At 37.1% G+C, this 16,017-nt stretch overlaps 1 protein-coding gene across 12 annotated transcripts in view; it reads right to left on the bottom strand.

Annotated features, from left to right (window-relative positions):
* Nucleotides 1–338: 338 nt before the first annotated feature.
* The window catches only part of SEC31A (SEC31 homolog A, COPII coat complex component), a 64,018-nt gene continuing 48,339 nt past the window's right edge, over nucleotides 339–16,017 (bottom strand). For 8 of the 12 annotated variants that reach the window (XM_029234915.1, XM_029234922.1, XM_029234923.1 and 5 more), the window contains 6 exons: nucleotides 11,282–11,320; nucleotides 9,753–9,811; nucleotides 7,995–8,258; nucleotides 4,920–5,039; nucleotides 2,419–2,490; nucleotides 339–928 (listed from right to left, as the gene is read on the bottom strand). In XM_029234915.1, coding sequence (XP_029090748.1) covers nucleotides 749–928; nucleotides 2,419–2,490; nucleotides 4,920–5,039; nucleotides 7,995–8,258; nucleotides 9,753–9,811; nucleotides 11,282–11,320 — 734 coding nt within the window. In that variant the 3' untranslated portion in view covers nucleotides 339–748. The remainder of the gene's footprint in view (nucleotides 929–2,418; nucleotides 2,491–4,919; nucleotides 5,040–7,994; nucleotides 8,259–9,752; nucleotides 9,812–11,281; nucleotides 11,321–16,017) is intronic. The other 4 variants (XM_029234921.1, XM_029234924.1, XM_029234925.1 and 1 more) reach the window with 1 other exon arrangement.

Genomic DNA, 16,017 nt, shown 5'->3' with positions numbered 1-16,017 from the left:
CTGAACTTAAACCTCAGAGAAATAGGTAACTTTAAAAAAATGGATGAATAAATTTCTAAATATAAAATGGAGACAATTCAATCTTAAAACTCAAACAGAATACTGAAAACATTAATAGAAAAAAGTTCAATGCATCCTACAGAATGAAAATGCTCAATCTTTTCCTATAGATACTTAAAACTAGTGATCCCACTTTTCATTAATATTTGCTAAAATCTATGTAGCAGTCTGTAGATTTAGTTATTTGTTCAGGACCAAAGTGAAGCCAAAGCCACAAAAAATAGAGATTAAACTAAACTGTGAGTAGCTGTTTAAAAAAAAGACTACGTACACATAAATAGGATTACACACTTTAATCTGATTGACATGGAGGAAGTAGGGAGGACGTGAAAGAAGTTTAGTTTCAGCTCTGCTTTACACATAACCAAAGGCTCCTTTTCCAAAAAGTAAACCTGAGGTTTCAAAAACCGTATTTTATCAGAATACTTCAGGAAAGCATACTATGTGTAATCCAGGAAATACATTATTTGCAGAATAGGAAAATCATCACAGGCAATAAAAGATTAAAACAAAAGAAAGCACCAGGGCTTTGAGCAGGTCTAAGGTGAGTATATCTGCAGAAACAATGTAAATGCTCTTGACTGGCTGCTATGGAAACATGCTAATGAGGACTGGTCCACATCTTATCATTTTTTAAAACATGTTTCTTTGGAAAAATGGCAATAGTGGCTGAGAGTGAAGCCATCCTTTAGACACCCAGCTTATTGGCCTGGGTGAGAACAACTTTGAGAACAGGCATAAAAGCAGAGGTCTCACTGAAGTTGCTGGTGCTAACTATGTGGGTATGGATGGTCAATCCTTCTGAGTAGTTTCGAGTCTCAATGCTCCTTGCGATGTTGTGTAAACCATTGATGATTGTTGGTGAAAGCTGAAATAAAGGTGGAATTGAGAGAAAGAATTAAATTAAGGAAGAATTTTCCATGAGACCCTCTATAAACATTAAACCCTGATATTTAAGAGGAGCTTGAAATAAACATTATTAAAAAAATGTATAAACTGGTGAGCATTTCCAGAAAGCTTCTCGGACCAACCAACACTTAAGTTATAAAATGGAACCATGACAAAATGATTTATGTAAGGAATTATTTACGAATTATACATGTATGATAAGCCAGGTATTTCCTTACAGAAAAGCCAGATTTCCTTCCCCAAGTTGAAATGTTAATGTCTCTCTCCACTTAAGAGCTTTAATTCTTATTATTTTATTTTAGATAACTTAACTACTTTAAATAACTAAATTATTTTAGATACTGTCTCACACCTTTTAAAATTTTTCCTATGTACATGAAGGAGTTTAAAGATTCTTAATCATGACATCTCGAAGTAGGGGCCCAATTTACTCTAAAACCTTGTGGACAATAGAAACCTTGCACTTCTGGTCCACTGCCATTAGGAGGGCAACAGTCCTCATCATGTACTCAATTTGCCAGTTCTTAACTGCTTTTCATAATCCTGTCATCTCTTAAAATCATAAGACCTCTAGTTTTTTTCCCCCCATGTCATTACTTGGCATACATGTCCATACTTTTCAGAGAAGACTTTATTTTGGATCAGTCCATGGGCCACGCCACTTCCACTGTTGTATCAACTTTCTCTGGTTTGGCTCTCATGAGATAAATGGTTATTTTTAGCTGATGGCATTGATATGGGGAATGGGGAAGAGAAATGCTAAAATGCAAAAATGTGAAAGGTCCCAATTCTTTTTTTCTCTCCTAGTGCTTTCATTAATAAAACAAAACAATTCTAGAAAGGAATGCAGAGGTTGGGAGGGACAAGAGAACAGAACACACAGGGCATTTACTCCTTACTGCCGACCATCTTCATAGTCATACACATTGATCTGCTCAATTTGTGGTTACCTTTGGCTTTGCCTTTGTGTAATAGCTATTCTAAAAGAAAAGGTTCAGAGTCTTAGACTATGAGAGAGATTACAGATTTGGTCTCTGGAAAACAGAGTAGCTGCCCACTCTCTGATTTCTTAATTCAAGGGACATATAAAAATGAATAGAAGGCCAGTTACCATAGGACCAGTACAGGCCAGTTTGTATATCTGCCCTTTGTTATAAAAAAAGGCTAAAAATTCTCTCTCCCTCTTAATCTCTCTCTCTCTCTCTCTCTCTCTCTCTCTCTCTCTCTCACACACACACACACACACACACACACACACACTGCCCTATCCCCTTATCCCCGGTGACTGAAATGTAAGATTTAGACAGAGAAAAGCCCATTCTATGAACTGTCACGACCATTTTGTCCCCACGCGTACTGTATTACATGCAAGTGCTGATGAGACACTTATTTTACTAGCAACCAGGAATAAATGATTATCATAAATCCTTCTTTTCCCCACAAACTTACTGTCTGTTCCCTAAGTTTATCATATAGAAACTCCAAACGTTTGCTGGCATCATCTAGCTTCCTCTTGGTTTGCTGCAGGAGAGAAAAAACAGGTATGTTATGTACGAACAATAACTTTTATCCCAAGAACTTGCCTTATCTCATTTCACTAAACCTTACAGTCATGATGTTGGACAGCTTCATTTTATAAAGAAATGGAGATAGCTAAGACCGAGGAACTTGAACAGATTATTAGAACAGAGATTAGTAATCTATTAAGGCAGGGAGGGCAAGAAACTGAGACCCTCCCTCCTAGTGTGCAAAATGGAGCACTGGCTGGATTCCATGGGGACTGCAACTCACTTGAGGTGTGTGAGTGTCCATCTACACTATATCCACAAGCAACAGGAAGGGCCATCTCGAGGCAGCAATGGGTCAGTGTACTACAGAAAAGAAGGTCTAACAGTTACTGTAAATTAAATAAAATGAACATTATGGGAGCTAGAAGGCAAACATACAGGTGAACTGTGGAATCTCAAAAGTACTACTTATACACTCAGTCACATTTGGTACATTTAATCCTGTCTTATTCTGGGCCTTTAAAACACCAAAAAAAGGAGAAAATTATCTTTTGGTGACTTAAGATTATTAAGAGGGAAGTGTTAAAATGAGTTCTTAAATTAAGGAGTCCTCCTACCCTCATCCTAGTACTGTAAGTGTAGTGAGAGAAAACTATCCTAAATGTAAATGTTTAAAATTATACTGTGATTAACTTAATATCTACATTATGCAACAGCCTTAAAAGTGACACTGCTTTTCAATATTTATTGAGGGACTACTACGCACCATGCTGGGACAGTGTTGTGTCTCATGGATCTCATATTCTATTGGGTGGCAAAAAGATACTAAATAAACAATATATTGTATGTCAGATGGTGATGAGTGCCATGAAGAAAAGTTAACAGGGTAAGGGGGTCAGCAGTGTTGGCAGTATGACGTGGTAAGGAGGTCCTGATGGCTAATGGGACATCTGAGCAGACACCAGGAACAAGTGAGCAAGAGCTCTGCAGTTCTGTGAGGAAGAGTTCCAGGCAGAAGGAGCAACAGGTACAAAGTCTCTGACGCTGACACATTCTTGGTATGTTTGAGGAGGGCATGTCAGTGTGTCTGAAGAGGAGTGCAGAAGAGGTGAAGCCATCGAGGATAACCTTACAAACTAAGTTGTGCTGCAAAATTACTTTGTGCTGTTAGGACATAACTGAAGTGGAAATAGGAATAAAGTCATACTATAAAAATGATTTCAAGTATTGATTAAAATGGACTTCTGTGGAGGGTTCAAAGTTAATCCCACCTAGCTACCAGCAGGAGTCCTGGGCAGTATTTGAACTGCCTCCCCAACTAGTGACAGGAACAGTTTGTCTTTCTCTTCTGTCCAGGGGTCCTGGGTAACCAGAAGGGAGGTGATATGGTGACCCAGAGGAGGTGAAGCTCAACAAAAATTTATTAAGCTAGGCCATGTACGAGGTGTCCTCCCAACCTCTGTTTACGTTAACTCATGCCTGAAGGAAGACTGGAGTTTTCCCACATTTTTATTAGGATTCCTCCATTTTGTATGATGAGGACCTCTCTGCCTAGGAGACACTGTACACTTACCTGTTTAACAGCTTCACCTGTTCTCTGTTCCTAGCTTCGTCCTTCCATCACTCCCAGAATGCCAGGCGCTAAGGTTTATGTTAACTTTCCCCTGCCTCTGCTTTCCTGACACTTTCAGTACAGGGAATTGCTTTCCAAAAGACTAGCAGAAGGCTGCACATATTACTACTCAATGTTTGATGAAACAACAAATTCTAGAAGCTGTTTTTCAAGCAGACAACTGGCCAGTGACTAAATAAACATATTCAATGTTTGTTGGCAGAAAGTGACATTTCACCTAAAACAAAACTGGCTTTGTGGAATTTTTGTTGTTGCCAATACAGTCATCCTCTAATAAACTGAGTAAAATCAGTTACTTTGACTATGAATATGACTCCAATATCTAAAGCACTTAACTATTTTTAAGGTCTTTGCAAAGTTAAAGACTGTCTATCTACTTTTTAAAGCTTTGATGTAAGCTCAGAAAGAACCCCCAAACCTGAGTTTCACCATTCTGTTGTATTTTTGCGCTACGCATAAGGTTTGCCGATGAGACTCAGTGCGGCATAGTGGTTGAAAGCATGAATTCTGGAGCCAGACTAGGTTCGAATGCTGGCTCTGCCTTAATTATCATGTAAATGCTTTTTGCCTTAATTTCCTCCTCTGTAAATAAATATGACAAACCTACCTACCATGAAGTTGTTTTAAGGATTAAAGTTATATGTAAAAAGCAGTTGAATGTGTTTTATATGTACAGCAAACTATATGTAAGTGCTAGCTTTACAATTTTTGCATAAACTTTCAAAATACATCTTGTAAGACTTTAAGCAATCATTATAGAAGCGCTCCATAAGGGATTCTTTTAATTAAGCAAAATAAAAAATACATACAGGATCTGTGGCTGAAGAGAGGCAGCGCTGAATAAGATCCTCAAATGTGGTCTTTAGAATGAGGTGTTCATCTGGAATAGGTTTCTTGGTAATTTTTTCTGTTGGCAAAGACTGCACATGCTGGAATAAATAATACCATAAAATGACTAGAAATGACCAGAAGCTACCTATACACAAAGCCCTGAATATGTGATAAAGAGAAACCAACGACCTTGTAGATAGGCTATTCAAAATCAAATGAAAAATTAACATGTGAAATCACTTGGGATAAGCAAACATAAAAATCAGATATTCAGTAGAAGATACAGGTACTCCTTCTACAGCTTCTATTTTCAAAAATAGGATTGGATATAAAGTATTTGATTAATTATGGAACATATGTTGATCACTATTTTATATAACTGATGGGAAGGAGACCTGTGCCAGTAGGAAATAAAAAGAACAAGGCAATTACAAAGTTGGCTGGTTGGAGTGGCTGCTTGCTTTGCTTGTTGGCTCATTTTTTTTTTTTTTGGCCGTACGCGGGCCTCTCACTGTTGTGGCCTCTCCCGTTGCAGAGCACAGGCTCCGGACACGCAGGCTCAGCGGCCATGGCTCGCGGGCCCAGCCGCTCCGTGGCATGTGGGATCTTCCTGGACCGGGCACGAACCCGTGTCCCCAGCATCGGCAGGTGGACTCTCAACCACTGCGCCACCAGGGAAGCCCTTTTTTTTTTTTAAAAAGCATTTTATGGTAACAGTTTTTTGTTGTTGTTAGTTTCTGCTTTATAACAAAGTGAATCAGTTATACATATACATATGTTCCCATATCTCTTCCCTCTTGCGTCTCCCTCCCTCCCACCCTCCCTATCTCACCGCTCCAGGCGGTCACAAAGAGCGGTCACAAAGCACCGAGCTGATCTCTCTGTGCTATGCGGCTGCTTCCCACTAGCTATCTACCTTACGTTTGGTAGTGTATATACGTCCATGTCTCTCTCTCTCTTTGTCACAGCTTACCCTTCCCCCTCCCCATATCCTCAAGTCAGTGCTCTAGTAGGTCTGTGTCTTTATTCCTGTCTTACCCCTAGGTTCCTCATGACATGTTTATCCTGACATTCTTCTATTCTTTGGTTTACTCTTGGAGGGTGTTAACTGGGCTATTATCAAACTGCAAGATTAAACCAAAGGTTAGGATAGAAGAGTCCATGATCTCACTGAATGTACAGATGGGAAAACAAAGAAGGAATGTATAAGTGTTTAAAGTTTTGACTGATTAGTTCATTCATAGAAAACATTAAGCAATTATGTATTAGGTATTGGCTAAGTATTGGTGAGCCAATACGGAAATGATCTCATCCCTCAGGGAGTTTACAGGCTGATGGAAGAGAGAGAAAGTTTCAAAATGTCATAAATGTATGTAAAATAGCAACTGTGGTTAAGTTAACATCACTGGAACCAAGAGACAATATAATTGGGATTTAACTGAGGGGAAGGCTCTTTAAGGAAGTTATATCAGAAGGATAAGTAGGAGCTAACCAGTTAAATGGGGAAGGAAATGCATTCCAGACAGAAGAACGTGTACACAGGAAGGATCATGATACAAGGGACTGAAAGGAGGTCACAGTAACTGGAGCAGAGAGAGACAGCAAGGAGGAGTATGAGCTGAGAGAATCCAGACAATGTGAAATATTTTGGTCTTTACCCTGAGAACAATGGGAAGCTGTAACGTTTTAAGCAATGAGGAGATAAGACCAGATAAGAGATGGGTGAAAGTAGATGCTGGCTGACCAACTAGAGGCTCCTGCACTGCTTGAGACTGGAGATGAAGGTAGCATGGACTAGACTGGAAATGTAGAGAAGGGATTTGAGAGAGATTTTGAAGTAATATAGCAAGATTTGGGGATAGCTCTGAAAAACAGGTTAAAGGAAGAAGAATATAAAGATGATGCCCAGGTTTTTGGCTGGATTAAATAGGAAGGATTATGGTGCCATTAATTCAAACAGGACACACCAAAAGACGAGTAGGTTTGGGAGGAAGACTATGAATTAGATTCTGGATATGTTAAGTGTGAGGTGCCTCAGAGACATCCAAGTGGACAGGAAGGTGGATATTATGGCCTGGCTGAACACACACATCCATGAAGCTCTCCCTTTCAATGGCAACTGAGGTTCTGGTCAGATGAGTATAGCATGAGCACCCAGGTCTAAACAAAAGTGAATGGCTTCACAAACACCACAGACTTGTAATTATAAAAATTAACAGTGCATCTTTATAATTTTATATATTCTTGTGGAAAGAAGAAGGGCCTCCCACCTCCACCAAAACACTTGTTTTTATAATGCAACTGTTAATGTTTAGAAGTTCCTTAGGCAGAAATCTCTTAACATCAAAACATACTCTTGTGGTAGAGATATAATCTTTACAAATTTGACTTTAGAGAGTCAAAGACAATAACAGACAGAAGAGCTAGTTTTATAATTGGGCAGGAATTTATTTCATCTTATGTTGAACTGTGACCCAACCTCTTTACTTTTCATGAATAGATCAAAATGTTTATCTTTGTATGTCTAAGTCAGTTATATGGAAACATGGTAGACTTCATCATCTAGAGCCTTGCCAGCTAGCTGTTTGTATGTGAAAAGCAACCACAAATTTATATCTCCATCTAAAGATATGGCTATCTTATTAGCTCTTACACATACAGAAGAAAATATATAACTCATTATATTTTTATTTTATATTTTAAAGGAAAAAACCTTTGGAAACAGCTTCTCCTTAGCAACCTTGGATGCAAATATGGATTCAACTGATCTTAAATTGTGGCTACTGATTAGATCAAATGAAATACTGTAATTGCCAAGTTACTGTTAATATATACTAGTAAATACATAAGCTCCTTCTAGAAAGTTTGTATATGGCCTTGTCGTTGAAAAATAATACACATACATGAACAATCTTAAAAAAAAGTTATTATTTTTCAGTTGCCTAAATTGAAATCAAATTGAGATAATAATAAAGGTATAACCATAAAAGTTAAAACATTAAGAAAACATACCGAAATAGAGCCATCTCCCACTTCCACAGATTTACTGTTACCTGCATGGTATTTCCAATAGGAGCTCCAGGGGCACCTTCAATATTGGGCTTTGAAAAAGACGGAGGCATGCCTGGTTGACTGAGGGGTTGCTGTATGCCATGGAAGGGCTGGCCACCTGGAAGGTGTGGCTGTGGGAATGAAGCTTGGCTTGAAAGTGGTACTGGAGCTGAAGGTTGTTGCTGCAGCATCTGTGACTGGTGGTCACCCAAGGGGTTCATGATTGGTGATGTGATGGGAACAGGAGGCGTAAAGTTCTCAGGCATCTTTTAAAAGAAATAAAAGGCACCAAGAGTAAGGAAAAAAACGGTTATGATGACAACATTTCCTCAGCTTTAAATAAGGGAGTTAGCCATTTGGAGCAACATGGATGGACCTAGAGATTATCACACTAAGTGAAGTAAGTCAGAAAGAGAAAGACAAATACCATATGGTATCACTTATATGTGGAATCTAAAATATGACCAGATGAACCTATCTATGAAACAGAAACAGAATCAGGGATATAGAGAACAGACTGGTGGTTGCCAAGGGGGTTGGGGGAGAGTTGGAATGAGAGGGTGGGGTTAGCAAATGTAAGCTTTTATATATAGAATGGATAAATAACAAGGTCCTACTGTACAGCACAGAGAACTATATTCTATATCCTACGATAAACCATATGGAAAAGAACATATTTAAAAAAGAACGTATATACACATACATGTATAACTGAATCACTTTGCTGTACAGCAGTAATTAACAACACTGAAAATCAACTATACTTCAATAAAAAAATTTTAAAAAATAAATAAGGGAGTTAGACTATTCCATGGTTAAAAATTTTTTTTTTAAATAACAGGAGAACACTTTTTAAAATGAAATTTTATGCAGAATTTTAGAGAAAAACATAAAAAGTAAAGCAAATCTGGCTTAGAGGGTTGGGAGCTCAAACCTGGACCTTTATTTCCCCTTTACCTTCCACACTTATCCCATAATGGGCCAAAACCATGGTGTTTTTGAAAGAGGATGTCAAAGTCTGGAGAATTATATCTAGCCATACTGGGATCAGATATGCCAAATATGTGTTTGTTTAATGTAATCAGATGTAATACCTTTTTCCTAGATCATTAAGTGATACCTACTTAGTGATCAATCACACTCAAAGTAGTAGATTAAATTTCTGATTATCATTGACCTAATTTTGGGGGGGGGTTTGCTCATTTAGTATCTCCCAATTTTATATTCTGGCCTCTCATTACTATACTTGGGGGACAGAAATCACTAGGAGTAAAAAAAAAAAAAAAAAAGGCTTGGGGTAAAAGAAGAATCTTAAGTTACGCTCTAACAGCTCTCAACAGTTACTAACATCTAAATGATGCTCAACTACAAGGCTATTTCGTTTCATATTATATGTGATAGACAAAAATAGTCCAAAATATAATTACAAATTCATGATTACTGTTAGAACCCAAAACCAAAGTAACTCCTAAAAAAAAACCACTTGAGAAGCATGAAATTTTGTTTCCTACTCTTTGAAAAAGATCTGCTGGGAATTTACATCTTGTTTTTTAAAAAGGGTTTAATTCATATCACCATACTATTTTGTACTTTCTTTCCTTCCCTTCATGGATTAGAAGATGTAAGTTGAAATACACATATTAAGTGTATCAGTCAGTCAGCTTTGCCTTTAAAGGAACAGTGAAGTGTGGTGTGCTTCAGGTGGCTACATGATTGACAGGACACCTGTAGGCAACTCAATAGACATCTTTTTCTAGTACCTTCTTCTTCTTGGGTACTCTGTTCAAAGCTGGAGGATCATTCCAACCATTCTGAGAACCTATAACAGATAATAGAAGGCATTTTCCTTTAGAATTCTGAAAAGAAGAAAACTAAATTGTATCCATCATATAATACCTTCAAATTTTACTTTCACCCTGAGATAACTGTCACAAAAGTTTTACCAGCTGAGCTGCTGGGATCACTATGTAGCCCTGGACTCTCAAACTCATTACCTCTAATAATCACAGGGCCTTGGCTTAGAAAGCAGCATATCTTGACATTATTTCCTTTTAAAGTGAAAGAGTTGTACTAAATTTAAGGATAGTGAAGTTTTTATGTCTATATTGGTATATAAGCTTCAAACAATTCTCTCCTAATAAAGAAAAAATAAATCACCTGAGTCTGCTAAAAAAAAAAAGGCTTCTGATATATTGCACACACAAAAAAAGAAAAAAAGTAGCAATCTCCTATTTCCCCAGAGAGCAATTCAGCATACCCAAATCATCCACATGGTAGAAACACTGTTAAAAAAACAGAGCCCAACTACGCAACACCAGTATGTTTTATCACCTTTGCATTAAGAACAACCTATAAAGTAGAAAAAGGCATCAAATATCTGTGGTAAGATTTTTTTTTTTAATACCACACACACAAAAAAAATTTCCAGGCTGGCGGCAAATATAAAATTAAACTACTGTCACCTTTAGGAAATTTCCTCCCCCCCCAAATCTCCCAAAACCTGTCATCTCAAAGTGAGAAATGAACATAGGTAGCAGAACTCATTAAGGTACTTAATGCCTATATCTTAAAAAAAAATTTTTTTAAACATCTTTATTAAATGCCTGTATCTTTAAAGAAAAAAGGAATAAAACATGCCAGAGATAGGATAATTACTAAATCAAAATATAATCATTTTACATCTTATTAAGTTTTGTGTATGTGTATATGTAAAAGCAAAAACTTCTTCTTTCAATAAATTAAACATTCTTTCAGTATTTTACTTTTGCTTGTTTTATTGATATCCATGATATTAAATCACAACAAAATTGCTTAGCAAACCAAAGAACATAATGTCATAGAAATTTTTTAAAAACAAGATCTTCTCCTAACCAGCATGCAGAATTAATTTTCTACAACGTGACTAGGAGACAGAACGCCAAATGAGCCTCAAAACACTCAAGAACTAATCACAAAATATTAAACCACATGATGCTATTTGCTTAACAAATTCTTAAAGTTCTCATTATACACAGACTAATCATTCAAATCTCTCCCATCACCTTCTAATCTTTCTTATATCTAAGACAATCTTGGTATAGCCTTGTCTTTCAGTCTGTAGTTAACATAGACAACTTTTATGATTCAAGATCATTTGTGTCACTATGTTAATTCAATCAGTTCTAAGATTTGATCAGATTTAGGAATATTATCAAGCTTTAAAGTTCACATGCATAATTGTGAATAGCCACTCATTAATTGGAGTCAGTGATTCAAAGATTTCCAAAGATATATTTTGTAACTAATTCACCTTCCAAAATAGATGCCTGGTCTTGCATAGACTGATTTTCTGTAGACAAAATGTAAAAGTGACTTAAACAGTATTATCATCAAAGACATTCTAAACTCTACTCATTTTTTTTTTGAATTTCTGAATTTTATTTTTTATATAGCAGTTTCTTATTAGCTATCCATTTTATACATATTAGTGTATATATGTCAATCCCAATCTCCCAATTCATCCCACCACCACCACCCCTACCCCACCACCACCACCCCTACCCCACCACTTTCCCCCACTTGGTGTCCATATGTTCGTTCTCTACATCTGTGTCTCTATTTCTGCCCAGCAAACTGTCAACTCTACTCATTTTATAATTGTTTCTCCTCCCTCCATCAACCCCAAGAAAGAACTAATTTTATAAGGGAATAAAACTTACTTTTTAATCAAGTCACGTGAAATGGTTTCTATCTAATTAAGAGAGTTATCAGTTTGTGGGCAAAGCTAATTCATTTAAATGTGTCAGATCCAATTAACTCTTAAACACTATTTTTTTCTCCCACTGTGCCAGCTGTCTCTTTTAAAAGAAAATTTTGTTCCTTCCTATTTAAAACAACATTATTTCCCTAATTGTTTGCACAGATGATTTTTCTACTATTTGATCAATGAGGCTCAGTAATATCATGGTGCGGGGAGGGCTGAGAGCACTTCCTAACATATTATAACTGTGTCCATTTTAGTATTTTTTAAAGCTGTGAATCCAAATCAGGTGAAGATCTTGTAAAAATGCAGATTCTAATTCACTAGGTATAGCGTAGGGCCTGAGATTCTATTGCTTCAGCCAGCTCCCAGGTAATGCCAATGCTGCTGGTCCAAATCCTCTTTAAGTAGTAGGGTTTTAAAGAGAAATGGGAGGATTTCTACATTGTCGTGCAGACTTCAACACTACATTGTTAAAGATAATAAGCATGTTAGACAATCTTAACAAGGAGGTGCTACTTTATTGCTGGATTTGGGAGGCCCCAAGGATCTGCATTCTGGAGGAACTAATTTCTGGGGTCACACCATGAGTATGAGCATAAATGGGAACAGGCCCAGTAAATATGTAACCATCCCATATGGTCTTTTCTATAAGAATATACAGATTTGCAGACTGTTTAGCACAAATCTTCCAGAAATCACTATTTCTCTTAAAAGAACTGAAGTCTCTGGCAGTGGACAAGAGGAAAGAAGGCTGAGAACTAATACAGCAATTCCAAAATTGTCGGATATTCAGGATTGGTCCAGGTCCAGCCTCCAATCAAAAGCATGCGGTGTATATACATCATATGAACACACAACTTAGGGGAATGCAACTATCTTCACTTGGGGAGAGAGGAATCAAGAGAATGTAGCATTAACTAGTGAGTTCAATTCAGTTTGAGCTCTACTCAAGAAGCACATGCCCCAGAGAAACTGTGAGGTGGGAGAACTAATCCCACAGTTTGAAATTTCACTGTATGGAGCTAAGGATAGATGTTGTTCATACAATATGGCTTCTAACCACAAGCAACTTCTTCATGAGGGCTTAACTGAAGAAAGGGGTGATCACGGATAACTGACTCTAAGTGATTTCTTATTTTTGTCTTAAATGATGACTTTACAATTTAACTCCTCATGCAAGATATGACCTCATAGCACTACAGTTAATAAATCCCTGGGAGTCACTGTGTGTGCATTATGACAGAGGACAGACCTGATTTGCAACTACTGATGTACCCTCTAGCACCAGACTTCAGCTTCTGGGCTAAGGGGGACAATATACAGCGCATCCCCAGGATCTACATCTGCAGATGCAACCAACTGAGGATCAAAAACAATCAGGGGGCTTCCCTGGTGGTGCAGTGGTTGAGAGTCCGCCTGCCGATGCAGGGGATGCGGGTTTGTGCCCTGGTCCGGGAAGATCCCACATGCCACGGAGCGGCTGGGCCCGTGAGCCATGCCGCTGAGCCTGCACGTCTGGAGCCTGTGCTCCGCAACGGGAGAGGCCACAACAGTGAGAAGCCCACGTACCGGGGGGGAAAAAAAAAAAACCATTCAAGAAGGAAAAAAATCCAAAAAGTTCCCAAAAGCAAAGCTTGAATTTGCTGCAAGTATTTACACAGCATTTACACTGTATTGGGTATTATTAGCAATCTAGACATAAAAGTATATGTGCATAGGTTATATGCAAATACTACGCCACATTATATAAAGGACTTGAGCATCCTTGGATTTTGGTATTGGGGCGGGGCAGGGGGGAGTCGACGGTGTGAAAAACCTAAAAGTACTGGAGGTACCCTGGCCTTTATCAGTTTTTTCAGGGAGCAGTCTCAACAACATGCCTCCTCTCTAGCCCTATGAAACGTGGGAGCAGAAGGTGAGACCAGTTTTTCCTCTAACCTCTCATGGCAGTGATCTGAGCCTTGGATATTAAAGCCTGAGGGGGTATCCTGATTTCACCAACTATTAGCAGCACAAAAAAGTATGTGGAACAATTTCATATGACCCTTTGGTAGAATGACACCAAAGTTATAATGAAATCAAATTAAATTGAAAGTTACGAGTAAAACTGAATGAAATAAGAAACAAATTTTTCAACAGGAACATATAGCCAGTTGGCTATCCCTCATAACTTGAGGGTAGGCTGCCTGTTGAATTGAAAATAACGATTGTACAATAATCAAAGTTCCCACCAAAATATATGCCTAACTGGCCCCTCGTAACCTCAAACCATGCAATATATTTAGCAATATGTTTTATTTCAGCCCAGAAAAATCCTTGTTCAAATCTCTGATCAATTTAACAGTTTTATCTTAGCTATGATTCTAACCCCTCAATAGTTTTGCTTTTATATCTTTAAATTGTTTAAATATGACTTTTTAAAAACACAATTAAATTGACCTCTACTTTATTGAGACACACTTTAATAGCAACACTAGGTAAAGCAAACTAAATGAAGAACATGAATATCTACAGGAGACAGTATTGTGGGGGTTCATTACAGATGTGCAAAATGATACTCTTGGTCAATATTTTTAAAAAAACATAGCACAGACTAATCTTGGACATAATTCTCTCATAAAACTAGTAAGGGAAGATAATCTTTTTTACCTTTTCAAAAAACCTTAAAAATGGGCATAAATCTCTTTCTTACTCTCTTTTTAAACATGACAATAACGTTAAAGAACACTGAAAAATGGTTCATGGTGTAATATTAAGGAAAGTAGTAAGATGTAAATTATGAGTGTATGTGCGAGTTATGATCTCAATTCTTTAAAAATGCATGCATACAATAAGATACTACTATCTTCACACCCATTAGAATGGCGAGAATTAAAAACAAAAACAAAAAAACAGAAAACAACAAGTGTTGGTGTGGATGTGGAGAAATTGGACCCTTACGCATTGCTGGTGAAAATGTAAAATAGTGCCACCACTTCAAAAAATTAAACACTGAATTACTATTTGATCCAGCAATTCCATTTCTGGGTATATACCCAAAAGAACTGAAACCAGGGACTTGAATAGATATTTGTATACTCATGTTCACAGCAGCATTATTCACGACAGCCAAAATGCCCATGTGCAGGTTAATGGATAAACAAAATGTGGTATATACTTAGAGTGGAATATTACTCAGCTTTAAAAATGAAATTCTGATACATGCTATAATATGGATGAATCTTAAAAGACAGTGAAACAGCCAGTTACAAGAAGAAAAAACTGTATGACTACTTATATGAGGTACCTAGAATACATACATAGAGACAAAGTAAAACGGTGGTTACCAGGGGCTGGGGAAAACAGGAGGTTTTTAATGGCTACATAATTTCAGTATGGGATGACAAAAAAGTTCCATAGTTAGCGGTGATGATTGTACAATAATGTAAATGCACTTGATGTTACTTAAAAATGATTAAAATGGTAAATTTTATGTTATATATATTCAACATTAAAAGAACTTTAATACATGCATACATACATATATGTGTGCATATGTATGTATGAAAGGAATAAATACACCTAAATTATTAGTGGTTATATATGGGTGGCAGAATTACAGATAATTTTAATTTTATTCTCTATACTATTTGAGGTCTTTCAAAATCCTACAGTAAAAAATTAATAAAAATCAAGGCAACATTAACTTAAAAACTGAATATGGCATGTCACTGGATTCTGGAGACCCTTATCCACCTTAGTGTAGGGATTAGTCCTCCACATGGTCTTTAGGGAAGGAAGAGAGAAGCGCTTGGTCTCACATACAGAAGTGGAGCTGCTACCATCTTTACTTCAATCTCACTTCTCACTGGGAACCTTCGCAAGGTGTCCTTGCATAATGGTAGGATCTAGGCACTGGCTAAGATACTTTCAGTGGATTCACAGAAAAATATTAGTGCCAATGGTATGGAGACTTTTGGCTAAAAGATAATTTGAGACGGAGAGAATACAGCATCCTTGTTAATCACATACCTCCCCCTTCCCTGTTAGCCTCACACGTCACATTTTAAAAAAGGCATCACAAAATTAAAAATTTAAATTTAGAGAGAATGAATCCTTAAGGTCATTTTCCAATGACATGAGATAAAATAGATTTATCCAAAGAAAAATAAGGAAGGCTATCATGCTCCTTTCCTTTGTTTAAAGGGTTAAAAACCAGGTACTTATAGTTTGACTATGGAATGTTTATGAAAATTAAAAAAAAAATTTTTTTCAGCACACTGTTTCACGAAAATATGCACTAT

The sequence above is a fragment of the Monodon monoceros genome, unplaced genomic scaffold, assembly GCF_005190385.1.
Source record: "Monodon monoceros isolate NGI ecotype Baffin Bay Population unplaced genomic scaffold, NGI_Narwhal_1 Super_Scaffold_20, whole genome shotgun sequence".
In the NCBI taxonomy this organism is placed as follows: domain Eukaryota; kingdom Metazoa; phylum Chordata; class Mammalia; order Artiodactyla; family Monodontidae; genus Monodon; species Monodon monoceros.
This window is presented reverse-complemented; position numbering and strand designations above follow the sequence as displayed.